This window comes from Impatiens glandulifera, chromosome 1 (assembly GCF_907164915.1).
Source record: "Impatiens glandulifera chromosome 1, dImpGla2.1, whole genome shotgun sequence".
Taxonomy (NCBI): domain Eukaryota; kingdom Viridiplantae; phylum Streptophyta; class Magnoliopsida; order Ericales; family Balsaminaceae; genus Impatiens; species Impatiens glandulifera.
Window position 1 is genome coordinate 104,186,469 of NC_061862.1, and position 27,807 is coordinate 104,214,275.

Genomic DNA, 27,807 nt, shown 5'->3' on the forward strand with positions numbered 1-27,807 from the left:
AAATGATACGTATTGAACGACTACGATTATTAAAAAGTTTGACAATTTCTCTATAATCTGATGGTTAAAAAAAATTGAATGGTAACTCAAATATGTAATTATGTCATCTCCACTATTATTATATCAAATTAGATATTAAGTTACAAAAAGAAAATAGTTTAATTAATTCAATTTTTTTTGTTTGTAGTATTTTAGTTTAAGTAATTGAATGTTTAAAACCGAATAATCACATATAAACTTTTCATTTTATCACACTTTCTTAATTAAGATTATTGTAACTTAAGTTATAATAATGAGAATTGTTGGTACTAACAAATTTATTGAAATTATAAAAATTAAGATATTCTTGAAATAAAAAACATTACTAATTAAAATTTTAGACGGTTTGGAAGGATAGATCGAAATATAAAAAAAATCGATTTAATTAGAGATTGAAAGAATAAGATAAATATTTTCCTCTAAATTTTCCCACTTTATTTACACAAGTGTTATTTAATTTTGTTAGAACTTTATAATCACCATTGATATTACAACTTAGGCCTTGTTCGTATTGGGGTTTTTGAAAAAACCTATAGAGGGAAAAATGTAATGATTGGTGATGATTTTGAGGAGGTGCTGATTATTTTTGATAAAAAGACTTAAATGGTATTGATATATATGAATAAAATAAAAAATAATAATTTAAAATAGAAGGTATTTTAGTATTTTGGTTAATGAAATGAGTGATGTGATTGTTGAGAATTGATTGATTAGAAAATTAATTTGGGATGGGTTTTTTAAAAAACCCAAGGAGAACAAGGTCTTAGAAAGGTAAGTCTGCTTTTAAAATTAGGAGATGTGTGTTAGGGTTTGCATTTTTGGCCATGATTGAAAAGTGGGCCAAAATACATGTGATCGTACAAAAATCCATATTTGGTTGGTGACTTAAGTATATATTAGTTCAATTCCTAAAATGTAAAATGTTGGATGACCATACAAATTATCTTACCATTATTAATACAAAAGATATCAAACAAAAGTGGATGAGGATGCAAACAACATAGAGTTTTCTATTGATGCAAAAATAAGTATACGATGTAAATATCCATGAAAGTAGTTTCGTGAAAAGAGTCGGCTTAAAAGGTCGTAAGGTCACGATTTCATTTGAAAACGTTTTAAATGAAAGTGGGAACATGGTTGTGAGGTGTTACACTAGTTCTGATTAATTAAAAAAAAATAATACTTATATATATATATATACACGATGTAATCAGTTCTTATTAATCAATTCACGTAAAATGAATATTATAAGAAGAATGAATTTTGATCAAGATCATTTTCAAATGATCCTAATAGAAATGGCAACTATTAAAAAAAACATGTGAATGTGTAAAGTCTTACAAACTCGTCTAAAAACAGAGAAAATTAATTCAATAATAACTATTTCTATAGTTTTGAAAGGAAATATGAGACAAAAAGAGGATATTTTTATATTGTCTAGAACATTGAATTTTACAAAGACAATACAACTTAAATGGCTAGGGTAATCAAATGATATTATTAACATTTTGACAAATAACCGTTCCAAATTTATGGGGGTAAAAAAGAACATGGAATTAGTATTGACTTGAGTTTATCAAAAGTAAATGAATTACTTATATAAGGTTAATAAAATAGTAACATCAAATATCTAGTCGAGAACTAGGCTAACAAATTGAAGTTGCTCAAATTAAGTTGCTCAAATTAATTATATACAAAGAATTCAAATGAGTAGAAATTCTAAGCTTAAGTTTAAAAGGTAAATAAATCAATCAAATCGTTCAATTATACTAAAATCGCTCAAATCGAATTCAATAGTTTTTTTTTTTTTTTTGCTTTCGAACCGACCTCATCCATTCGGTCGGTCAATTCATCTGAAACTGATCAAACCGTTTAAACCACCTTGTGTGAAAAAACAAGTTTTAAAATAGATCAAAACAATACCGAATTTTAAACCAACAACAATGTGTTGAGTTGTGTACTATAATACTTTATTTCACTAATAGTACACTAAAAGCTAAGCAAAGATAACAAACTCTCAATTCATTCTTTTCATTTAGAAAAAATGATATCCTTTCTTTCTTATCATCTAGTATGCAATTGTAAGTTATCATTAAATTTCCTTTATTACCCAAACTAAATACTTGATATAGTCCATAATCAAGTCTTGCCAAATAAAAACATTAAATTGTGATCGAGGCTCAAAATCTAACTACTTTCTATAAATCATAAAAATTGTATGAATTAAAAGTTTTTATATATCTCAAATTAAATCGAGCATATACCAAAATAATATATAAGCATACATACAAGTTTTAGAATGAAAAAAGTAAATAATATTCGTTTATCAATTTGTGAATTAGAAAGAAGGGTCATGGATATGATTCTTGCCGAATAATTGGATTTCATGTTCCTTTAATATTTTATTTTTAGTCCAACTGAAAAAAGGTTTTATTCTTATTTTTTAAAAGCATATCTTTACTCCCTTCAAGCATATTGGATACATTAATATTATTATAGTTTAATTTATTTTTTATTTACTTTTAAATTTAATAAACTAGCATGATATTATTTAGCTTAAATTGTTTGAACGAGAATTTAGTATACATCTTAGACACAATTTTTACCACTTGATTAACTACCATAATAAATTAATATTATTATTTTAATATCATTATTTTATTTTATTTTATGATGTTATTATGATAACTACCCCATTTTTGTAGGAATTATTGTAATTCAAAGGAGAAGAAGAAGAAGGGTCTTTGATTAATAATAGATTAAAAATCTCAAATTCTATTTTCACTATTAAATAACGTTGAAAATTTTAAAACTAATAATGAATTATGGTACTTGTTGAATTAAAATTGAAAGTTATAACTCTGTGAATGCTACTTAAAAAATAATAAAGATGGAACTTTACTGATAGTTCACCATTTCGACTAATTAGAAAGCTGAAATGATCATTTCTCCTAAGCCTAGAATTAGGCATGGAAAATTTTCGGTTTTCGGGGGATTTGAACCGAATCGGACCTGAAGTTGCCTCGAAAAATCGGGTTCATGTTTAACCCGAACTCGACCGATTCCGACCCGATGGGTACCCGACCTGGACCCAATTTTTAGATTAGAAGTTCATAATTTTTTTTTAAAATCTATCTAGTTTTTTTTATTTAATTAATAATTTAATATTGATTTTCACCTTTTAAAGTATTATTTTTACCCATTTTAAAATAAGATAAACAAAAATTAATTTTAAACAATCCTATACACAAATTTAAAGAAAACTAATAAATGTTACATCTATATCTATTGGTTCTAGTCAACTAGAATTCATAATTTCAATACATAATACATAAACTAGTTGCTTAACACTTATAGAATCTATTTTTTATTTATAATTTTTTTTAAAAAAATCTAACAATAACATAAAAGATATATATATTTCCACTATTTTAGCACAAAATTACATATTTATCTAATATAGTAATATAGCATATAAGTCCCTCTTTTTCACACCAATAGATCAAAAATTAAATTTAGCAAACAAAGTACTAGATTAACCCAAACAGAATATATTCCCAAAATATATTAAATCTAACTCAAACAAAATAATAGATCTCCAAAATATATCAAATTCAAAATACTAGATCTAACCCAAACAAAATAATAGATCTCCAAAATATATCAAATTCAAAATACATTTTCTCAAAAATATATTCAATTCTTGAAATCTTCATTCTACAATCCTCTCCTCAACGTCAACTACATCTGTAAAAATTAAAAAATAATTAGCTAAAAACATTTACAAATTATGATCGCAAATGATAAAATTATACCTAAATTTTTATCGCAATCTAGGTCCAAATCTATATCTGTGTCCATGAACGATGTTTCATTTGGAGGTTCACCTACACATTATTAATAAAAAAAATTGAATAATAATAAGAAAAGAGAATAAGAACTTTGTTGTTTTTCAAAATATTATTAACAATACCTGATAACCAACTTTTTGCACACATAAGAGCCTCCACCATCTCCACATTAAGCCTACTCCGATGAGGACCAACAATTCTACCACTTGTACTAAACGCAGACTCTGAAGCAACTGTTGACACTGGAATCGCCAACAGATCTCTTACAATTGCTCGTAACGTGGGATATTTAAAGTTACCATTCTAATAAGCGAGAATATCAATATTCATGGTTGTTGGGAACAATTTTTCCTCCAAATACATATCTAGCTCAGATTTCATTTGTGTACTCATATATTTGTCGCTCTCACAAAAGTTAGTAAAGTCTGCAGGATAGATAGTACTCATTGACTGAAGAGTATTTGTGTCACTCGTGGTCAGTGGAGCATTGAAAATATCATTTGTGTATTTCTTCAACAAATGATAAACTTTTTGATGCACTTCAATTTACTCATCAGATCCAGAATACAAGCAACAGTCAGTAAGATATGTGTATCTAACCAATATTTGTCAAACTTTGACATTATTGAAATTGTCATATCTTGAATCTTTTCAATATGAGACTCTATCCATGTAGCGAAAGTCAGTTTAATCTCACATATTTTAGCAAAACATATATTCGACGTATAATATTTTGTTGAAGAAAACAACTCAGTCGCATTGAAAAATAGTTCAAGTCTTTCACATACTTCTTGGGCAAGATCCCATTCATTATTGTTTGACTTGTTTTTGTATTGTCTATCACGAAGAGAGCATCGATAAAAAACAAACTTATATTGTAAAGCAGTTCTTAGCATAAAAAAATTGAATTCCATCGAGTTGGATAATCAAGTGACAATTTATTACCCATGTGAATTCCAAGTGTCCTTACATTATCTTCAAATTCCTCTATTCTTCTAGGCGAAACTAACCAATACACGACACTATCACGCACTTTCTTAATTGACGATTTAATCACACATAACTCATCTTTCACAATCAAATTCAAAATGTATGCACAACAACACATATGAACATATTTACCGTTAGATAATAAATTACTTTTGTGCAACCTACGCACCACATCTTGAACCATTACATCATTTGTAGAGCAATTGTCAACGGTGATGGTTGACAATTTCAAGTCTAAATTCCATTCCAACAATGTATTCGTTAATACATTGGTCAAAGTTTCGTTTTTATGTGGACATGGTACGTAGATAAATCTCAATAAAAAACTTTGCAACACCCATTTATCGTCGATAAAATGTGATGTCACAACCATATACCCTTTCCGTTGGTATGTGCAAGTCCACATGTCAGTGGTGATAACTATTCTTGATTCATTTATTTTTAGCAAAAACTTCACTCTAACTTTTTCAGCCTTATATATCTTTAACACGTCTTTTTTTGTGGTGTTTCTTGAAGGAAATTACATCGGTTTTTGATGAACATATTCAAGTAAATCTCTAAACTTGATGTGTTCTACCATAGAAAGTGGATAGTCATAGAAAATGATCATCATTGCAACATGTCTTCGAAATTCTTCATCAGTAAATGAATCAGCCTCAACAACTTGTTTTTTCTTCAACAAATCTACGTTTTGCACTTTCTTGCATCTTTCATAATCTTTAAATAGATGAGAACTTCCATTGATCGAAGAACCACCCAAATATTTACCACAATAATTACATTTGGCTTTAGGAATCCCTTCAATACTCTCCTTAGTGAAATGCTCCCAAATTGTAATTCTATATTTTTTTTAGAGTAGCATTTTTACTAATTTCTTCTCTTTCATTTTCAACACGATTCAAGTGTTCCCTAAAGGCTTCTGTTGTGTTATCAAAACAATCTAGGAACTCTTCCGTAGTGGATGCCCTTACAATTTTTTCAGTTTGACTTATTTGACTAAAACAAATTAAATAGAAAATACGTCAAGTGAACAATATTGATCATACACTCTAATTATTGAAAACAATAATACTAATTTAAACTAACAAGCCTATTTAAACATGTATAATCATATTTGGATTTCTTTATGACATCGACAAGTTCAAAAGATTATTTTATGTGATTCTTACAACAACAATAATAGTGGGATTCAAACTTAGAATTCTAAAATAACATTTATATATAGCAAAATGATTAAGCCTAATTATGAATCACAATGAATAATATCAAAAGAAAAAAGAAAAAACAGAAATGAAAAACCTGCAGATGTTCTTATTTCTAGTACGGATCACTACTCTTCTACTATTGTCATTATATATTGCTACAAGAGTATATTGTACTCAATTTGGTGGAAGCCAAAACAGCTTCAAAAAGCCATTGTTGGAGACATGAAGGAGCTGATAGATAGACTTCATATTGTAACAATAAATGCATATATATATCATGTTCATTGAAATTAAATATTTATGTTAAGTATTTGAAAGTCTGATGTTAATGTCGGATGCTTTGTTGATGAAGGTGAGACTTGATTCTTCCTTCATAAAATGGCTTGGTAAAGTTAAATTTGAAATAATTCTTCTCAGCTATTGTAATGAATAGGTGAGTTGTAGTTTTAATGGCATAGAAGTTTCAAACTGCGTTTTAATTTTATTATTATCTTTTAGATATGGGACAGGCGTTGCTTTTCTGTTAAGTAGAGACCGTTTTTAAAACGTGTACGGAGGATGAAGCGCAAAAGTTCTTTCTCGAGTATCACCAAACTTCGAACTAAACGAATCTCTAGTGAAAAATACGCCTGTTCACGTACACCTTTTATTGATTTTAAAAATAAATTGACGACTCTATTTTAAATAAATAATATTTTAAATTAATTTAAACACAGATTTTCAAAAATCAAATTTTAATTTGATTATAACAAATCTAAAGATTATTTAAACTTGAACCCAAATTAATTATTTTTATAATTAATTTCAAATATGTCAAGATTTGTTTAAAATATTTTAAAATAATGTTTTATTTTAAAAATATTTATTACACACAAACCGATGTTGAAATTTCTCAAATCTCGAAATTTCTAAGAGAAGGCTTTTCTGAGAGTTACAATAAGTGTTCATCTTTTTATCATCACGGCGTCTAATGGGAAAAGGAACAATATGTGATGTTTGGTAATAATATATAATTAATGAATAGTAAAATCATTCCCTTATTTCAAGGATTCGGTCAATCCTCTCTCATTTGGGGGTTATCCATTTTTCATACTTTTATTCATTTCCATTTCATCTTCTGGTCTTCTTCTATCCTCGCCTTCTTCTTTTCATCAATCATTTTCTCCAACTCCTCTAACTTCCTCTCTAGAATTACAATCATCTTCTTCAGCTGATCAGTTCTCCTTGTATTTCTATCATTGGCGCAAACATAACACAAACCCTAAACTTAGCTGGTATGTTAACATTCGCACCTGACTGCAAATTCGTGAAACCGACGACAAGGCTGACGCTGCCGAAGAACACGGAGATTGCCGTCGGGGCATAATTCCGTCAATAAACACGACCATTTCGACGATTCCAATGCGGCGTAGAGCGTAGGAAGAAACAAATGTTCAAGCATTCCGAGTATTTCTCTCTCCGTCTTTGCTCTTCATTATTTATTACGACTCGCTACTTCTTTCTTGTCCATTACCTTGGCCGCAAACAGAGGTTCATCGGCAAGGGCGAATCCAGAATTTTTTTTTCACTGGGCTGAAAATATTATTAATAAACTTTAAAACGGTTAAAAATAAAATTAAAAATGCTAAAAGTATGTTTCGAACTTACAATCTAACAAAAACAAGTACAATCTTTTAACCAACTAAGTTACTAAGACTTTATATTTTAAATTCAATTGATATTTTAACATTAATATAAGTTCAACTTTTTAACTAATTAATATATATATATAATATATATATATAATAATAATGCTGAGTAAATGAATACTTGTGTCGGATTGTGGATTGACCCACCCATAAACTTAAAACGGTTAAAAATAAAATTAAAAATGTTATCCGTAATTTTTTTCATAGTTTTTTATATTATTATTCGTGCAATAAATAAAAACATTAATCAAATCGTTTCATGAATATCCTTACTAAAATAAAATAAATATATAAAATCTAATTAAAGATAAGATTATTCCATTTAAAAAAGAAATTTATAAATTTAAAACTATATAGTTAAAGAAAAATTAAGTTTAAAAATATAAAAAGTTAAATTAATTAAATTTTAAATAAAAAATTAACTATATAGAAAATATGAAAATATAATAAGTGAAGCTAATTAAATGAGAATTTAGAAAAAAATAATTAAAATATAAAAATAATAATAAAATTACAAAATCATGATAAAAATGTATTATTAAGTGAATAGACATAAAAAAAAATTATAAATCATTAATCAAAATGGAGGGAAAGGCCAGGATTTGATCACCTGACCTCTCAATTATAGTTTTAATCCAATGCAACTGGACTACGCATAGTATTTGTTAATCATATACATATAAATCTATTTTGTTTTAAAATTCTACCCTGGGCTAGAGCCCGCCACGTCGCTCCGCCGTTGCTCATCGGAAGCTGCGGAGGATTTTACTTCGACGTGGTAAACGACGCCGATGTCACCAGAATCGAGGCGTTGTAGGAATCGAAGGTCTGAGAATGAGAGTTGACCGGAGGGAGAGTCAGATCTGATCTGCCTGATTGAATCCTAGTGCAGACGGCGGCTCCTTGAGGCAAAGGAGTTGGCGGGGAAGCTGTGATCCATGTTGTCTACGAGCCCGGAGCTGATACTTCTATTTATGTTAGTGATAGTAGTTGTGGAATTGTGTTCTTTAATTTTTAATCAAACACTATCATTGGTAATGGTAGTAGTAATATTAATTAGTTCCAACCAAATAACACACTTCAGTCAATCATATACATTCTTATTTTCTACCTTTATCAATCTCATTCTTATTCTTATTCTCATTCTTTTATTTAAACCAAACGCACCCTAACCAAACAACACATTTCAATCAATCATATACTTCCTATTCATAAGTTATTTTTCCATTGCACCTCCCATCTTTTTGAATAGTAAAAAAGGAAACGAATAAAGCAAATATATTTGCATAATGATAATGTTTTTTTATAATCAAACTTTGTAGTTCAACATCTTGAACTAACCACTAATTAGAAGGTATTAATTACCACAAATAAGATATTATATTTGGTTTAATACTTTTTACACTTGAAAAAAGACATCGTACCAATCTCCACTCTAAATTTTTGACAATTTATGAAGATACAATATTTACATTTTATAAATTAATTTTTTAAAAGGGACTACATGTGTCTAAAGGTAGATTATCTCTATCCTTGTCTAGTTTTGCAAAAACTTTAGCATACGTCTAGTTATCGTCATTATTGAATTGGAATAAAAGTGGAAGAATATCAAATGCACCTGATAACTTGAAATTAGAATTCATGTGTTAATTTTTACGTATCGACATTTTTTCGTTTTATCTTTTTTTTAATTATTATTTGAATTTATAAGAGAATAGGAGAAAAATGAGAAAAACAAATTAGGAACCAAACAAGGCAAAAAAATCATTTTTTTTTACTTTTTTTTTACGAACTTTGAAGATCAATATCTCCGATCAAATCCATTGATTCTTTCGCTCATTTTTTTTATCTACATACTGGCTAGGCTCCCATTCTAGTCGATCATGAAATGGATATCTCATTGTTCATGAATCATCTCTCAAAGTAGGATAGAAAGTCATTTTCTTTCAAAATTTTAAGCTTTTCATTAATTTTATTGGCTTTAAAATTACGATTTAGACGTTTAATTAGGAAAATTTATAGAGAACAATTTTGTAGAAAAATATATGTTCTATCTACTATCCAAATGTCAATTCATTTAAAATTTTGGATCGTTATTTAGACGGAAATGACTGTTCAAAGTTTATCAAAAAAAAAAAAAAAAATAAATAAACCAAAAGTATTAGAAAAATTTCCATCTAGTTTTTTTCTACCCATTTTGTAGCTTATCAAACTATATCTTAGACCATGAATTATGAAAAACACTGAGACAATTTTGTAGACAGACACATAATCTATCTACTGTCCAAATTTCAACACATTTGAATTACGAAAAATGATTTGGGGAAAGAATTTAAGAGGAAACGACGCAATCTAACTAGTTACAAAAATAACAAATTTTCTCTATCTTCTCTCTCCCTTCATCTTTAATTCTTTTTTCAGCCTTTAATATTTTGATATGTCATTCCATCCCCGTCTCTCTCTCAAATCCCTCCTCTCACTCTCTTTGGATTACTATACAATCAACCATTATCATTCAAAATTCATCCAAAAACTTACTAAAAGTTTTGGAAAAACTTTTCAATTTCATTTTTAACTTTTTTCAGTTTTGTTAACTTCCAAATTATGTCAAAATGGATGAATAAAGCAATTCAAATCCAAATATCAGTAACATATATCTGAGTCAAAGTACTCTGTGACCAAAATCATAGAAGGGTTAAAATTGTAATTTTTTTTAATCATTATAACCCTTTGTAAGGGCACAACATCCTGGCTGCATACATTAGTCTAAGTCCCTGGCCAAATTTCAAGTCAATGGTATCATTCTACATTCATCATCATTTCTAAAGTTCATCCAAAATTCATTTTTAAAGGTCAATTCTTTTTTTAAACTTTTTTTTTTATTTTCAATTTTTCAAAAAGAGATTGCCAAACTTTACCTAAATATCATTTAATATAACTTAAACAACATCAATATATGCAAAAGGATCACAATTATTTGAAAATTTGAAAATCTAAAAATTAAATTAAACATTGAATCACTTTTAATTACTGAATAATCATTTTATATACGATTAATAAAATAGACACGTTTATAAGCTCTAAAGTAGTTGTGGAATTGTGTTCTTTAACTTTTAATCAAACACTATCAATGGTAATGGTAGTAGTAATATTAATTAGTTCCAACCAAACAACACACTTCAGTCAATCATATACATTCTTATTTTCTACCTTTATCAATCTCATTCTTATTCTTATTCTCATTCTTTTATTTAAACCAAACGCACCCTAACCAAACAACACATTTCAATCAATCATATACTTCCTATTCATAAGTTATTTTTCCATTGCACCTCCCATCTTTTTGAATAGTAAAAAAGGAAACGAATAAAGCAAATATATTTGCATAATGATAATGTTTTTTTATAATCAAACTTTGTTGTTCAACATCTTGAACTAACCACTAATTAGAAGGTATTAATTACCACAAATAAGATATTATATTTGGTTTAATACTTTTTACACTTGAAAAAAGACATCGTACCAATCTCCGCTCTAAATTTTTGACAATTTATGAAGATACAATATTTACATTTTATAAATTAATTTTTTAAAAGGGACTACATGTGTCTAAAGGTAGATTATCTCTATCCTTGTCTAGTTTTGCAAAAACTTTAGCATACGTCTAGTTATCGTCATTATTGAATTGGAATAAAATTGGAAGAATATCAAATGCACCTGATAACTTGAAATTAGAATTCATGTGTTAATTTTTACGTATCGACATTTTTTCGTTTTATCTTTTTTTTTTTAATTATTATTTGAATTTATAAGAGAATAGGAGAAAAATGAGAAAAACAAATTAGGAACCAAACAAGGCAAAAAAATCATTTTTTTTTTACTTTTTTTTTACGAACTTTGAAGATCAATATCTCCGATCAAATCCATTGATTCTTTCACTCATTTTTTTTATCTACATACTGGCTAGGCTCCCATTCTAGTCGATCATGAAATGGATATCTCATTGTTCATGAATCATCTCTCAAAGTAGGATAGAAAGTCATTTTCTTTCAAAATTTTAAGCTTTTCATTAATTTTATTGGCTTTAAAATTACGATTTAGACATTTAATTAGGAAAATTTATAGAGAACAATTTTGTAGAAAAATATATGTTCTATCTACTATCCAAATGTCAATTCATTTAAAATTTTGGATCGTTATTTAGACGGAAATGACTGTTCAAAGTTTATCAAAAAAAAAAAAAAAAAAAAAAACCAAAAGTATTAGAAAAATTTCCATCTAGTTTTTTTCTACCCATTTTGTAGCTTATCAAACTATATCTTAGACCATGAATTATGAAAAACACTGAAGACAATTTTGTAGACAGACACATAATCTATCTACTGTCCAAATTTCAACACATTTGAATTACGAAAAATGATTTGGGGAAAGAATTTAAGAGGAAACGACGCAATCTAACTAGTTACAAAAATAACAAATTTTCTCTATCTTCTCTCTCCCTTCATCTTTAATTCTTTTTTCAGCCTTTAATATTTTGATATGTCATTCCATCCCCGTCTCTCTCTCAAATCCCTCCTCTCACTCTCTTTGGATTACTATACAATCAACCATTATCATTCAAAATTCATCCAAAAACTTACTAAAAGTTTTGGAAAAACTTTTCAATTTCATTTTTAACTTTTTTCAGTTTTGTTAACTTCCAAATTATGTCAAAATGGATGAATAAAGCAATCCAAATCCAAATATCAGTAACATATATCTGAGTCAAAGTACTCTGTGACCAAAATCATAGAAGGGTTAAAATTGTAATTTTTTTAATCATTATAACCCTTTGTAAGGGCACAACATCCTGGCTGCATACATTAGTCTAAGTCCCTGGCCAAATTTCAAGTCAATGGTATCATTCTACATTCATCATCATTTCTAAAGTTCATCCAAATTCATTTTTAAAGGTCAATTCTTTTTTTAAACTTTTTTTTTTATTTTCAATTTTTCAAAAAGAGATTGCCAAACTTTACCTAAATATCATTTAATATAACTTAAACAACATCAATATATGCAAAAGGATCACAATTATTTGAAAATTTGAAAATCTAAAAATTAAATTAAACATTGAATCACTTTTAATTACTGAATAATCATTTTATATACGATTAATAAAATAGACACGTTTATAAGCTCTAAAGTAGTTGTGGAATTGTGTTCTTTAACTTTTAATCAAACACTATCAATGGTAATGGTAGTAGTAATATTAATTAGTTCCAACCAAACAACACACTTCAGTCAATCATATACATTCTTATTTTCTACCTTTATCAATCTCATTCTTATTCTTATTCTCATTCTTTTATTTAAACCAAACGCACCCTAACCAAACAACACATTTCAATCAATCATATACTTCCTATTCATAAGTTATTTTTCCATTGCACCTCCCATCTTTTTGAATAGTAAAAAAGGAAACGAATAAAGCAAATATATTTGCATAATGATAATGTTTTTTTATAATCAAACTTTGTTGTTCAACATCTTGAACTAACCACTAATTAGAAGGTATTAATTACCACAAATAAGATATTATATTTGGTTTAATACTTTTTACACTTGAAAAAAGACATCGTACCAATCTCCACTCTAAATTTTTGACAATTTATGAAGATACAATATTTACATTTTATAAATTAATTTTTTAAAAGGGACTACATGTGTCTAAAGGTAGATTATCTCTATCCTTGTCTAGTTTTGCAAAAACTTTAGCATACGTCTAGTTATCGTCATTATTGAATTGGAATAAAAGTGGAAGAATATCAAATGCACCTGATAACTTGAAATTAGAATTCATGTGTTAATTTTTACGTATCGACATTTTTTCGTTTTATCTTTTTTTTTTAATTATTATTTGAATTTATAAGAGAATAGGAGAAAAATGAGAAAAACAAATTAGGAACCAAACAAGGCAAAAAAATCATTTTTTTTTACTTTTTTTTTACGAACTTTGAAGATCAATATCTCCGATCAAATCCATTGATTCTTTCGCTCATTTTTTTTATCTACATACTGGCTAGGCTCCCATTCTAGTCGACCATGAAATGGATATCTCATTGTTCATGAATCATCTCTCAAAGTAGGATAGAAAGTCATTTTCTTTCAAAATTTTAAGCTTTTCATTAATTTTATTGGCTTTAAAATTACGATTTAGACATTTAATTAGGAAAATTTATAGAGAACAATTTTGTAGAAAAATATATGTTCTATCTACTATCCAAATGTCAATTCATTTAAAATTTTGGATCGTTATTTAGACGGAAATGACTGTTCAAAGTTTATCAAAAAAAAAAATAAAAAAAATAAACCAAAAGTATTAGAAAAATTTCCATCTAGTTTTTTTCTACCCATTTTGTAGCTTATCAAACTATATCTTAGACCATGAATTATGAAAAACACTGAAGACAATTTTGTAGACAGACACATAATCTATCTACTGTCCAAATTTCAACACATTTGAATTACGAAAAATGATTTGGGGAAAGAATTTAAGAGGAAACGACGCAATCTAACTAGTTACAAAAATAACAAATTTTCTCTATCTTCTCTCTCCCTTCATCTTTAATTCTTTTTTCAGCCTTTAATATTTTGATATGTCATTCCATCCCCGTCTCTCTCTCAAATCCCTCCTCTCACTCTCTTTGGATTACTATACAATCAACCATTATCATTCAAAATTCATCCAAAAACTTACTAAAAGTTTTGGAAAAACTTTTCAATTTCATTTTTAACTTTTTTCAGTTTTGTTAACTTCCAAATTATGTCAAAATGGATGAATAAAGCAATCCAAATCCAAATATCAGTAACATATATCTGAGTCAAAGTACTCTGTGACCAAAATCATAGAAGGGTTAAAATTGTAATTTTTTTTAATCATTATAACCCTTTGTAAGGGCACAACATCCTGGCTGCATACATTAGTCTAAGTCCCTGGCCAAATTTCAAGTCAATGGTATCATTCTACATTCATCATCATTTCTAAAGTTCATCCAAAATTCATTTTTAAAGGTCAATTCTTTTTTTAAACTTTTTTTTTTATTTTCAATTTTTCAAAAAGAGATTGCCAAACTTTACCTAAATATCATTTAATATAACTTAAACAACATCAATATATGCAAAAGGATCACAATTATTTGAAAATTTGAAAATCTAAAAATTAAATTAAACATTGAATCACTTTTAATTACTGAATAATCATTTTATATACGATTAATAAAATAGACACGTTTATAAGCTCTAAGTTAATAAATTTTACGTTTATAAGTAAAAACACACCATTTCAAAAAAAAAAAAATCTCAAATTAGATGTTTATGTTTTAAGCTTTAAAATTTTCTTATAATTATAAAAATTGAAATTTATAATTTACTTAATCTAACATTTGAATGATGATAATATAGTTTACTTTAGAATTCACTATAATCAACATAAAGGAAGCAACTACACACCCTCAATCAAATGATAAAATCATATTCTCTTGTTCTCTCTAGTAATTAGAATTGTTCTCTCCTACTAAAATAGATTCCTACTAAGGCATGTTTGCTTTGACATTTTTTTAACCTTTAAAATAAACACAAACGATCAATTACGAGAATTTTATTTCGTTATATTTATTTATTTATAAATCATTTGGTTTTATTTAAAATTTGTTCGATATTTAATAATTAACTTGACACCCAATTGATACTCCAAATTAATTCTTAATTTTAGTCTCGTACAATAAGCCTTTATAAAAATACTTAAGAAAATTATTTGTTGAACGAGAATATAACAATAATAAATTAGGAGTTAAAAATGGGGTTATTTTGTTTAATAATGAATGAACAACCTATCATAGTTATAACAAGAATGAATCACAATATTAATATTAATAGTATAATACTTAACCTATAATACAAAATATCTTAAATGAAAATCAAATCAAATCAAAGTGTAAATAAATAGACTGAATTCTTCAAATTAAACTAAAATTACTCAAATCTAACCAAAGATTATTCATATAGTCTAAACAAAATGACTAATGTGTTCCATTCTTAAATTAAAGTTAAGTTTATAAATAAAAATTATGTAAATTTATAAAGTTCAAACAAAAATAAACCAACTCATTTTTTAAGCTAATATATGCCTCTTTACTTCAACATTTGTTGTATGAGTTTAGTGTTAGAGCCAATAATTCAATCTCTAATAACTTAAATAGATTAATTGAGGGGTAATTGATATTTTTATTTTCTTGTATATACTCATAAATAGTAAATAATTATCAAATATATATTATTTACTAACTTTAAAGTCCATATATATATATATATATATATATATATATATATATATATATATATATATATATAAAATTAAATATTTTTTATTATTTAGTTTTTAACTTTTAAAAATATTTTAAATTTATTTTGATTGAACTTATTTTATTTCATTTTTTATTTTAGCTTTTTAATTAATTTTTTTTATAAAATTAATATTTTTTTTTGATAAATATTGACATTAATTATTATTTTATTTAACACTAATAGCATAATATTTTTTATTAATAACATTATAAATTAAAATAATAAATATTTATAAATTATTTAAAATATGTCAAAATATAATACTATTAATTATTTTTATTTAATATTTTAATAAATATATTACTACTATTTATTATATTGTTTGGATTTATTTATATATATATTTTAGAAATAATTAATAGTTTTAAAATATAAATACAAAAATATAATAATTAATAGTTTGAAATTTTGATTTATAATGATTATTTTTTTTTTTAACTATATTAGTTAATTTAAAATATAATGATATATGTATCCTTATAAATTAAAATAATTAAAATAATACCATTAATTTCTTTTAATGTTTGAATATAAATAATTAGAATAATTAATTGTTTTAAAATAAATAAAATTATTTTGATATCTTTTAAATTATTATATATATATATTTTTTATTTTAATAATTAATATTATTAAATAAAAATAAATTTTTTTAGGACATGAGAGAAACCATACTTCGAACTAGGGATTCCATATCTGCAGGAACTGATCGGAAACAAATTAACCGGCGAGATCGCCGATCGATTTTTACTCCCGGATCGGAGGAGATCGATGGATTTCCGTTGCATCGAATGCGGATTTCACATCCGGAGCAAAAAATCACTATACGTGCAGTATTCACCTGGAAATATTCGTCTTATGAAGTGTGTATGTACTCGTCTCCTACTTCTCTTCTCTCTTTTTCCTTCTTTCAGTTCATTGTATCTTTCTCACTGTTCAGGAGAGTTGTAGAGCAGTTGCTGATGAGTACATAGAGTGTGAGATTATGGTAATGCTATTTTATATCAATTGAATGAATTGATTCCTTTTTTTAACCTAAAATTTGTTCATTTGATGTATAGATTCTTTTGATTGACTTGATTCTCCATAAACCAAAGGCTTATAGACACCTTCTCTACAACAAGCTGGATCAACAAGTATTCAGTTATTAATTTATTCTGATAAAACTTTCTGCTCTAATTGCTAAATTCATTCATTTGTTATGTAATATGTGATTTTGCAGGCCTTGTTTTGGAAGGCTGGAATCAGCTTTCTAGTTCTTGATGCTTGTATCCATTCATTTAGATTAAATATCCTTTCATAACTACTTTCTTCATACTATGGAGAAATCCTTAACAATGTTAGACAGGTTACTGATCTTAAGTGGAAGAGAGGAGGGGGTTTCTGATATGTGGATAAGCTTTCCTTCATTAACATATCCCAAGGCAACTTATCTTTCTTTCTTCTTCTTATTCTGGATTTTGTTTCTGGTTCATGCGAATCGTTTGAAGTAAACTTTTGTTGTTCTCTCAAGTGTAGATGTTGATGAATCTCATTTTTGGGAATATCGCTTTTCTTGTTACTGTACTTCTTTGGACAAGATCTCTTCTCAAAGATTTGAATACATTTTTAAGGTAAGTTTTTCCCCCATAAACTGTTTCCTTGTCTTAAAGTTGTTCATTACAAAAGGACATTTTTTTAACAATCTTTTATTGAATCTCATTGAAAAGTCATTTGGAAACGCCATTTCTTCTGGTTTTCTCATATGGGTGTGTTATGTTTGGAAGTGCAATCTAAACTTAGCTCGACCGAATCCAGATACGCTTATAGAAAGCCTGTAGAATTGCTCTTCTGCAGGAAGCGGTGTCTGATTGAGCTTATTGAATGCTCAAAAAAAATCGTCTGTTGTATAAATTTCATGGTAATCTGAGGATTGGGTCATTGGCATGGTTTTTGTTTTATCCCAAGCCACACCTTTCATACCAAACATATATGGATTTGGATCTAGAATTGTATTTGCAATTTCTAAGTTAGATCTGAATTCAGAATACAGAAGTGTTTCAAAATGAATTCAGTACTCTTCAAACTCTTGTGTAACATGTTCCGACAAATAATATATCTCATGGTGTATAATTTGATTTGTCAAGACAGGTGTGAGCACATTTTGCTGGCCATCTTTCTCTCAAGCTATTTCAAGATCTTTCTCATAGCTATGATGGTCTCTTTTCTTATATATTAGAAAATCTGTTTTTTTACTTCTTCTCTACGAGGCCTATTTAGATTTAACTAAACTCTTCCATTTGATTATGAATTACAGGTTTGGGAATTCCCTCTTTCTGTACTACTCATTATTGACTTGTTTGTTCTTTCTTCCAATACAGTTGCTTTCAAAGGTCAGATTTTTAACTTTGTATTATAGTGTGTCATTGATTATAGTTTGCCAAGTATAAAACAGTGTTAACATTTTCCATTGTTTTTTCAGTAATGACTGAATTGCCACTTGATAAATGCATAATGGTTTGCTTCAGTGCACATGCTATAAAGTTCTTTGTAGGATGGCTTATATAAGGTAATGGTAATGTCTGTGTCAGTTAGTTATTAACCCGGTTTTCTCTTTATCTAATGGAACTTTCTTCCTATTAGGACATTAGAAATCAGAAAAAAGAAGAGGCAATTACAACAGAAATATACTATGTTCTGTTTGTTGTTTGCTTCATGTGTATCTCTTGTGCAATTTTCAACTGAAAATGAAGATCAATATATAGGGCCTTTTTGGTATGGGGTTTTGTTAACTAAATTTGTTTTTACATTTGGCTTGAACTTATGATCTGTGCTTTGATCACAATCCAGAAATTTGGCACAAATGGCCCACTCATCCAAACGTTCCCAAATCAAAAAACTAAGTAACCCTCTTTTCGTTATTCCGTAACCTCCAACCATACACTTCCATTTCTTTCTTAAAAAAATGATACAAATACTCATTTAGAAACACTTTCTGGAACTGAAGTTGTGTTTGGACGAAGAAAACCTGATATTTTTTTTCCTGGAAACACTTTATTTTTGTTAGATTAGATAATGTTCTGGAACATAACATAATTAGACATTTATATTAATAAATTTGTGGTTTTGTTTTGTTTTGTTCAAACTCATACCTAAATTCAGCTCTATAAAGTATTTTCAAACGAGCCCAAAAGTGGATTATTTTATACCAAATGAATTTTCATCTAAATTAATCACATTTTTTGTACCAAAATGTCAAAAAATATCACTTCTTACTTTGACATAATAGTTTTCATTTACTCTTAAAAGTGATTGTTCTTTTGTAACATTGTTAAAGTCTTTATCATAGGCAGTTTTTATTTTATAACATCTCTTCTTTAAAGTGGATCATCCTTTTGTTGGCCTTTTTGCTGAAGATTTGAGTCAATAGGTCGACTGTTCCAGCTTTCCTCATCCTCTAACTTTGCTGGAGGAGCAATCTTTGCGACAGAATCCTTTGACTCGAGAACTTTACCCCATAGAAGAACGTACATACCCGCAATTACAAGAAGGGATCCTAGTACACTGTAGAAAATTTGATTGGTAAAACCGTCAATGAGAGATTAGAAGGAAGTGGAGGATTAAAAATTTATGTTTGTGCTACTCTCACCAGCCGAGACGAATTTCTCCATGTAAGAAAGATACGTCGAATATTGCGACAATTACTTGTATGATTGGGCTAAACGCAACTGTGAAGACTGGACCTTTTTGCTTAACGCACCATGTAATTACTACGTAACAAAAACCCGATCCCATCATCCCCTGTATGAATAAAATCGAAAGTAGAAAAAAATGATTTATTTCGATACAGGGTGTAAACTTTTTTAACAAAAAGAATAAAATAAAGGATTAATTGGATAAAATTATCAAAATATCTTCATTATTTATTATTTGGGCGTGGGTTTTAATTATTTGAGTTTAGTCATAGCTTTATACCTAATCATTATTTGAGTTTAGTCATAGTTGTAGTTATTAAATTATTAATTAAAATATATAAATATAATATATTTTTTTACAAAGGATTTTTTTATATATATATTTAAAGAAATGATTTTTTTTAAAATTATATATTTTTATCTCTATTGTCTTGTTAGCTAATAATTATAAACAGTATTTTACAGTTTATTTAAATAACCAATATTAGTGCTCTTCCTTCGATGCAATAATTTGATTAAATTGTTTGATAAAAAAGTAATAAAATTTTAATTTGTTTAATTATTAAAATATTTTTTATGTTTAAATTTTAATAAAAATATTTTAATATTAATGATCAGAATATATTTACATGAGATGAGAGGCTAAAATTTATAAAAAAAAAACTCATAAAATTCATAACTCAATGAGAACAATCCTCAAAGATAATCACATCATCAATTAAATAACTACCTAGGATATAAAAGTACATTTTCTTATTATTTATAAGTATAACATCTTAAAATATTAAATATAAATAATATTTTAATGAATTTGGTTTAAAAAATTGAGTTTAATACCAGCTCCTTTCAATTTGAAACTTTTGTTTTTTTTAGTAAACTTGAAATGACATGATCTCCAACTTCAATAATATATTTTAATCACTTAGATTAAATAATCTCAACTACTTGGATATTATTTAGATAATGATTATGAACTATTTTTTTTCCATTTTAAGTCAAATGAGAATCTTTTTAAGAATTGATTTATTTTAAAGAAAAAGTCTACATCAAAGTGAACAACTTACCGTATATATAAAAGATGCTATCTCCATCTTTCCTTTTATAATCCATGATGAGGACTTCCCGTTAATTGCGAAATCAAGAACAATCGATTGAACACCACTAAATAAACACAAGGCAGCGGTGCTAGAGTATTGACACGGGTACATCATTCCAATACCGGCTTGCATAAGGAACCACAAAGACCACATGAGGCTACCCGTGGTCAATAGGATCGTTCCGATTACCCATTTCTTTGCGTGCTCACTATGATCGATTAGGTTTATGTTATGTTGATCATTCGACGACGGTCTTATCAATGTCATTCCTTTGTATAAGTTCAACACTAGAACTCCTCCTATCGCAATTATTGCTCCCAATAACTTAGCCCTCCCACCAATATTATTTATGTTAATCCTCTCCATCCTGCACGAAGTAGATGATATCATAGTTATGAAAATTGGTAATGTGTTACTTATTAATAAAGACATTTACCTTGTTACTCATCAAAAGTTTGTTTTATTTTGCTATTTGTAAAATGACCATTGTCCATTTTTTTATTCACTTTTTTAGATTACTTTATTTTATGATTGAGGTGTCCATTTTTTTTTTAATAATCTAACATTTACAACATCTCAGGAATACTTTGTATTTTCAGTCTGTTAAACTCGAAACTTACCCTGTAAAAGTGTTATAACTTGAGTTACTCTTGATGAATGATATTTTTTTAATCTATAACTTTTATATCAATTTCTTTATAATAGGCATATTTAGACATTAATGAAGTTGGCCATAAAATGATAACATATAAATAATTTGAACAATTTTTAAAAGTTGGCCATGAAACAAAAGAACTTATTTTTTACTTATTACCATAACTTTACTCGTTTTACCTGAACAAGGTTGCCAAGATAAACGTGCTCACCGGCACTATGTTGATGAATGCGGTTGTGAATGTTGGTGTCGTGTATTTCAACCCGACCATGAAGAAGTATTGCATGAGAGTTGATCTAATACCCATTAGAAACTAGTTTAAGACACTATTTTTCATCAAATTCTGAATAAATTTCATTATTTCACATTTACACTAAGCTAAAAGATAAAAATACAATAGAAAAAAATGAAAAAACATAACACTATTATGAAGAGGGTTCCAAGCACTAACCCGATTAACGAGCTGAAGAATAAATAACACACTATCCGAGCCGTGAGCCTGTGAGTGAGGTTTCTGCGCCCGAATAGATAGTAAATAGCGACAAATGATTATTAGTAAGCTTGGAAAAGAAAATGAAGAAAAAAATTACCTTTCCTTAATATAAGCAATGGGGATTAGAAAAATTGCAGCAATTAATTGTCTATAAGTGATGATAACTAAATCATTGATTCCATCATTGAGGAGCTTCTTAAGAAGGATATTAACAGTGGCTAAAATCAAGTTAACTGATATCATTGCAATGAAGGGTCTAGAATCAGCTCCATTCATTTGGTTTGTAAAAGCTTTGATCAAGTTGCAGGTTTTCATGGTTTTGATTAGAAGAAAGAAGAGTTGATGGTTTATATAGAAAGAAAATGATATTATTAATGGAATATGAGAAATGTGACAATCTCTAAATATTGAAAAAATATTCCATCTGCCTGGAAGAAAATATTCTAAAGGACACATGCATGACTATTTTTTTTTCCTATAAAATATTACTCAACTTCCTAAGAACAAAAAAGTATTAATTTTTTTTTTTGATTTGATAAGATTATTGAATACTATTCAAAGTTGGATTTACTAGGGAACGGTTCATATCAATTGACAAACGTGTCAAACTGTATGAATTGATGTTGATGAACGTGGAAAGCTCATGTAGTATCATAAGCTTGGTTGGGGTTAATGTGTTATTTTCAAATAATTTTCTTCTATTGAAAATTGAGTTATTAAGAAAATATAAGTATAAATTGAAAGTTTTTTTAATCAATTATAAACTCGTAAAATCAAATTAAAAAAAATATTTAATTATATTATATATATATTATATTAAGTATAAAATTAATTTAATAATAAATAAATTATACTAAAAGAATTAATATTTACAAAACAATTACATTTGTTTATTTATTTGAGTAAATATATATATTTTTTAGCTTACAAAAATAATTTTTTCTGTAAAATTAAAATTATTTATAAACTCGTAAATTATAAATATATTAGAATGATGAAAGTTTTCCTATTTTCCTTTTAAATAGTATTATTTTAAGGGTCATCTTTAAATTTATTTATTTTTAAATATAAATTAATTATTATTCATTGTAATAAATAGTTATATATAAATAAAATTAATTCGTAAAATAACATAAAAAGAAAATCAAAATTATTAAATAAGAATGTAAATATTAAATAATATGACAAATTTATAAGAATTAAAATTATAATAAAAAAATCTAACCATCTTATAATATTTCATGACTCAAAATATCTATATCTATAACGATAAGTAATAGAAATAGAGCAAGTCGAACAAACTAATCAAAAAATGTCGAAATAATCTCTACCAAATATTTTAAGCGATCGTGAAAATTGTTCTTAGTCGATGGTCGGTAAATAACGCCAAAAAATATTTTGTCAAAGTTAACTCATCATATATATATATATAATTAAAAAGTAAAAAATCTATAAAAAATAATGAGAGAGTAAAGGTAAGAGGGTCCATCACTCTTTATTGGAAAAAATTAAAAACAACTACAAATCCGACAACTTCAACTCTTAAAAGAAGGTATGGACACAAACTCGAGAAATAATCATCAAGACAATTGGAAGATATAAGTAACAAACGACACATCAACAAATGAGAATATTATTTTGATTATAAAAATTTGAGAGGTTAAAAAAAAATTATCGGAGGAATCAAGTAATAAAAATACTTCTCAACTTTTCTTAAAAGCTTTTTTAGGGACAAATCTTTCTAAAAGGTAATTTAATTTTGCAATAATTCAAGATTTTAAAACATTAATTTAAATAAAAAATATCAAAATATATAACATTTAAATTAATGATTTAAGTCATAACTAAAAAATATATTATTGTTGAACCCTTTGAAAGAACAAGATGCTAAAGTTGAAGCTCTCCTCTTTTATTATTTTGATTTTAATCAATCACTCAACTCCCCAAATAAATGACAATAAATTGGAAGGAAACAATAAGAAAATGAAATTCCAAAGACAAAAAGAAATTGGGAAAATGACCCTACACAACTTAAAGATTACAAGGAGATCTAATGCTATTCAACATATCAAGCAAATCCATGACACCTCTTCGTGCCTTTATAAACCTTCGCAATAATATTATGGTCGAACTTTTGTCGATTCTGATGAACTCCTTATTGTCGAATAATATGCTATTTCTTTCATTTTTGATTGTCTAGTGTGTCATAATATATTCCTAATTACATGTGTTTTGTCCTATTGATCAACGTTGTTCAATTTATCAGACAACCAAAGGTGAGTTTAGGGAGAATCATATAACAATGGTTCCAATTAGAGCTACAACCTTTATGATCATGAGGGCATTGATCCAAAGAAAGCCAATTTAGAAAAGAGACCTAAACTACAGCTATTTGGTTTATGCTAATATTCTCACTTTATTTCCAAATATATATTATTACTATATTCAAATCATTGATAAATTGGTCCAAGTATTTCATAATTACACTTTTGGAAAATATATTGCCAAGATTGATTAGCCTAGCTAGCTATATGAAGACCAATGGAAAATGTGTCTAATTTAAATTTTGATTTGGAGACTCGGGCTTAAGGATTCCCTGATTGAGAAATATTTTACTTATTATTAAACTCGTCACAACAAATAAAATTTATCTCTAACAAAAAAAAACTTATTTTTTAAACTCAAAATATATTATCGAAATATTCATTTTTACACAAATTTTTTAACTTTTTTAATACTACAAATTGAATCCAATAATTTTTTTCATTTAATTAGATAAAATTATATATATTTTTTCAATTGATTAGTTTGTAACAGATTATTGTTTTTTTTTATTTTATAGCTTTTTTATTTTTTATAATTTTGTTCATTATTATAAATTTTTGATTTTAAAAAAATTATTAATAAAAATTATAGAACAAAAAAAATTAAAAAAATTAACCTAAAAACAGATCCAAGTAAAGTATAAATGAAAAGGTATAAAAACTAAATATATAATAAAAATTAAACTAGGCTTTTTTAAGGAAGAGAGAAAAATTATGGAGATTTTAGGTTTTCAGCGAAAATTCCGACAGCAAATTCTCTCATCACGAATAACACGATCGACACGATTTGCACGGTATCAAGGTCGCGGTTCGCTTATTGTGATCACGTTTTTAGTTGCTTAGTGTCTATTGTCAAACGTGCGCACAATCGGCACAATCGACACAATCGACACGAACGACACAGTATCGGCTCTAATTGCTAGGTCGGTCATTCATCTACAAATCTTGATTGGAATGTTAGGGTTTCTAGTTTACCCTGTTCTGTATAGTTAGTGTTTTTGGTATACCATATTCTGTAATTGCTCTTCTTAATTGCTTTGTTGATTTGTTCTGTTCTTCATTAAAATGGGAAGAAAAAAAATAATAAGTATAAGGAAGTCAAAGAATTTGTGATAGAAGGTTTAAGGGAGGTTGCTAAAAAGAAAATTGATATAATTGCTGAAGAAATAATCCAGGAAAAACAGGAATGCAACAAAGATAAGGAACCAATTAATGTTAAAAATTCTGAAGAAAATACTGCAGGAAAACAGGAGAAGAAAGAAATAATTTGAAATGTTGGTTATAATGAAAGAGCCAACCTGTTTGGTCTTAAAACCAGATTACCAAACTCCTAATGCATGTTAAGAAGGGTGAAATCACAATCAGTAAAGAGAAAACTTATCAAATAACAGTCCAACTCAATATTCATTATTTCCAAGACTGGAATTTACTGAAGAAAACAGAATATTAAGAAATAGTTAAATGGTCAGTTGATGCAATGAAGGAGCTGATGAAGGCTCCCAAAACTAAGACCTACACTATCAGGAGTAATTCAACATGGAAAGTCAACGAGGTATGAAAGAATAAAGTAGAAAAAAATCTGAAGATCATGCCTACAAAGGAAAAATCTACTTGGGGATATCCAAACAAAGGTAGAGGTACTCAACTCTCCTTTTGAATTCAAACTGCATTCTAAAGTAGAGGAGAAATGTATTGAAGATTGAGAGTTTGTAGTGGTTGGAAATTTCATTGGAAAAAATAGAGTATCATTCTCAACTACCAAAGAGGCTCTAATTAAACAGTGGGGAGAAAGGGGGCTTGAAAAAGTTTCTGCACATATACACGATCTTTACTTCCTGCAGTTCAAAAATGACTCAAATCTGAAAGAAATCTTGGAGAAAGGGCATACTTACATAGGATCAAATTGTATGAAGCTGCAAAAGTGGTCAGAAGAGATGAATCTACAAAGCAAACCAAAAAAACAGCCCAAATTTGGTTCAAGCTTTGGAACATTCCAGCCCACATGTACAATACTGAAGCAATTAGTCATTTTGTAGGTACAATTGGGAAACCATTATATATGGACCCAATAACTGAAGGAGGAGAACACTTGTCATTTGCTAGAATTAGCATTGAAGTGCATTCTAAGAGTGTCCTGCCAATGAAAATGGTAGTTGTTGACAGAAAAAGAAAGCACAATGTCATAAAGATCTCTTATGAATGGAAACCAAAGAGGTGTGCTTTCTGTAATATTTTCCTGCACAATAAATGTGATAAAGCTAAAGAAGAAGAGCAGAAAACCAGAAAAGTCAGGAAGCATAAAATAAAAAGAAGGAAACAGAGGAGGCCAAACTCAAAGATCAAACAGTTGTAGAAGAAAGCAAGAAGGATTCTGGGAAAAAGGAAAACAGTGAAGGAAAGAAAGTAAAAAGAATCAAGGTGAAGAGGAAAGGAAAATTTTCTGTAATGCGAAGGATCAGGATGGAAAAGGAAGATGAACCTCAAGTTGTTGTTGAGGAAACTCAAGAGGAAGACACCCAAAATTTTAAAGCTGAAACAGAGAATTCAAAAGTCAATGAAGAAGATTCCAAAACTGATGTGGAGTTTGAAACTGAAGCCGAAGATAAGGAAGACAAAAACACAGAAATTCAAGTTGAAGATAACAAAGGTTAAAACCCTGAAATTCTCATAAACAATTCTTTCTATCAAATAAGAACGGGCTCGTATAAAGAGAGAATTCAAAATGAGAAACAACATACAATCTCCTTACATCGTCAAAGGAAGGAGAATAGGAATAGGAATATGAATAGGAATAGGAAGAGGAAGGAGAAGAAGACCTCTCAATGAAGATAGATGGCATGCGAAAATCTCATGCTGGGATAATTAGGTTTGAATGTAGTATTTTCTATTTGTAATCTCTGTTTTTTTTAGAATGTATGAATGCTACTAATCAGTTTTTTAGGGTCTTTTGATTGTCATCCTTAATCATAGTTAGAGTTTGTCTAGCTTTGATTTCTGACCCTCCCACTTTTAGAATTTTAATGAAATTATTTTAACTGTTTTCTCAAAAAATAAAAATTAAACTAAAAATTAAATATAAAAAATTCACCAATATTCAAGGTTAAAAGGCGAAATTAAAAAAAAAGTTTCGAACAGTTTAAACACAAATATGCGTTTTATTGGGTGAAAATGCATTATTCATGTCTCATTCATGCCATTGAATGGGTGAAATGTATTTTAAATAGATTTTTTTTTTTTTTTTTTTTTTGTTGTTGTTGTTGAATGGGACATTAGATTCTCCCAAAATGGGCGTGGGATGAAGTGTTTTAACCTTCTTCGAGTTTGAGAATGCGTGTGAGTTGGAGAATGTCTATAAGGTATAATTCTTATTTTTGGTGCAAAAGGTTATGAGTTTATTCTTGAAATT

General features: G+C 27.6%; 2 protein-coding genes across 2 annotated transcripts; one reads left to right on the plus strand and one right to left on the minus strand.

Moving 5' to 3' along the window:
• The first annotated feature begins 16,837 nt into the window (after positions 1-16,837).
• LOC124919479 (protein ARV 1) lies at positions 16,838-19,982 on the plus strand. The gene is made up of 10 exons (XM_047459724.1): positions 16,838-17,025; positions 17,099-17,146; positions 17,220-17,294; positions 17,381-17,426; positions 17,503-17,582; positions 17,677-17,771; positions 18,289-18,355; positions 18,455-18,530; positions 18,620-18,706; positions 19,568-19,982. Exons 1-9 carry the CDS (start codon positions 16,930-16,932, stop codon positions 18,703-18,705), a joined length of 669 nt encoding a protein of 222 aa, XP_047315680.1. The 5' UTR covers positions 16,838-16,929; the 3' UTR covers position 18,706; positions 19,568-19,982.
• LOC124939161 (WAT1-related protein At3g30340-like) lies at positions 19,515-22,336 on the minus strand. Its single transcript, XM_047479671.1, has 6 exons — positions 22,175-22,336; positions 22,036-22,098; positions 21,764-21,880; positions 20,897-21,296; positions 19,787-19,938; positions 19,515-19,701 (listed from the first exon to the last, which is right to left on the minus strand). The coding sequence occupies exons 1-6, from the start codon at positions 22,318-22,320 to the stop codon at positions 19,515-19,517; spliced, it is 1,065 nt and encodes a 354-aa protein (XP_047335627.1). The 5' UTR covers positions 22,321-22,336.
• Positions 22,337-27,807: the final 5,471 nt, after the last annotated feature.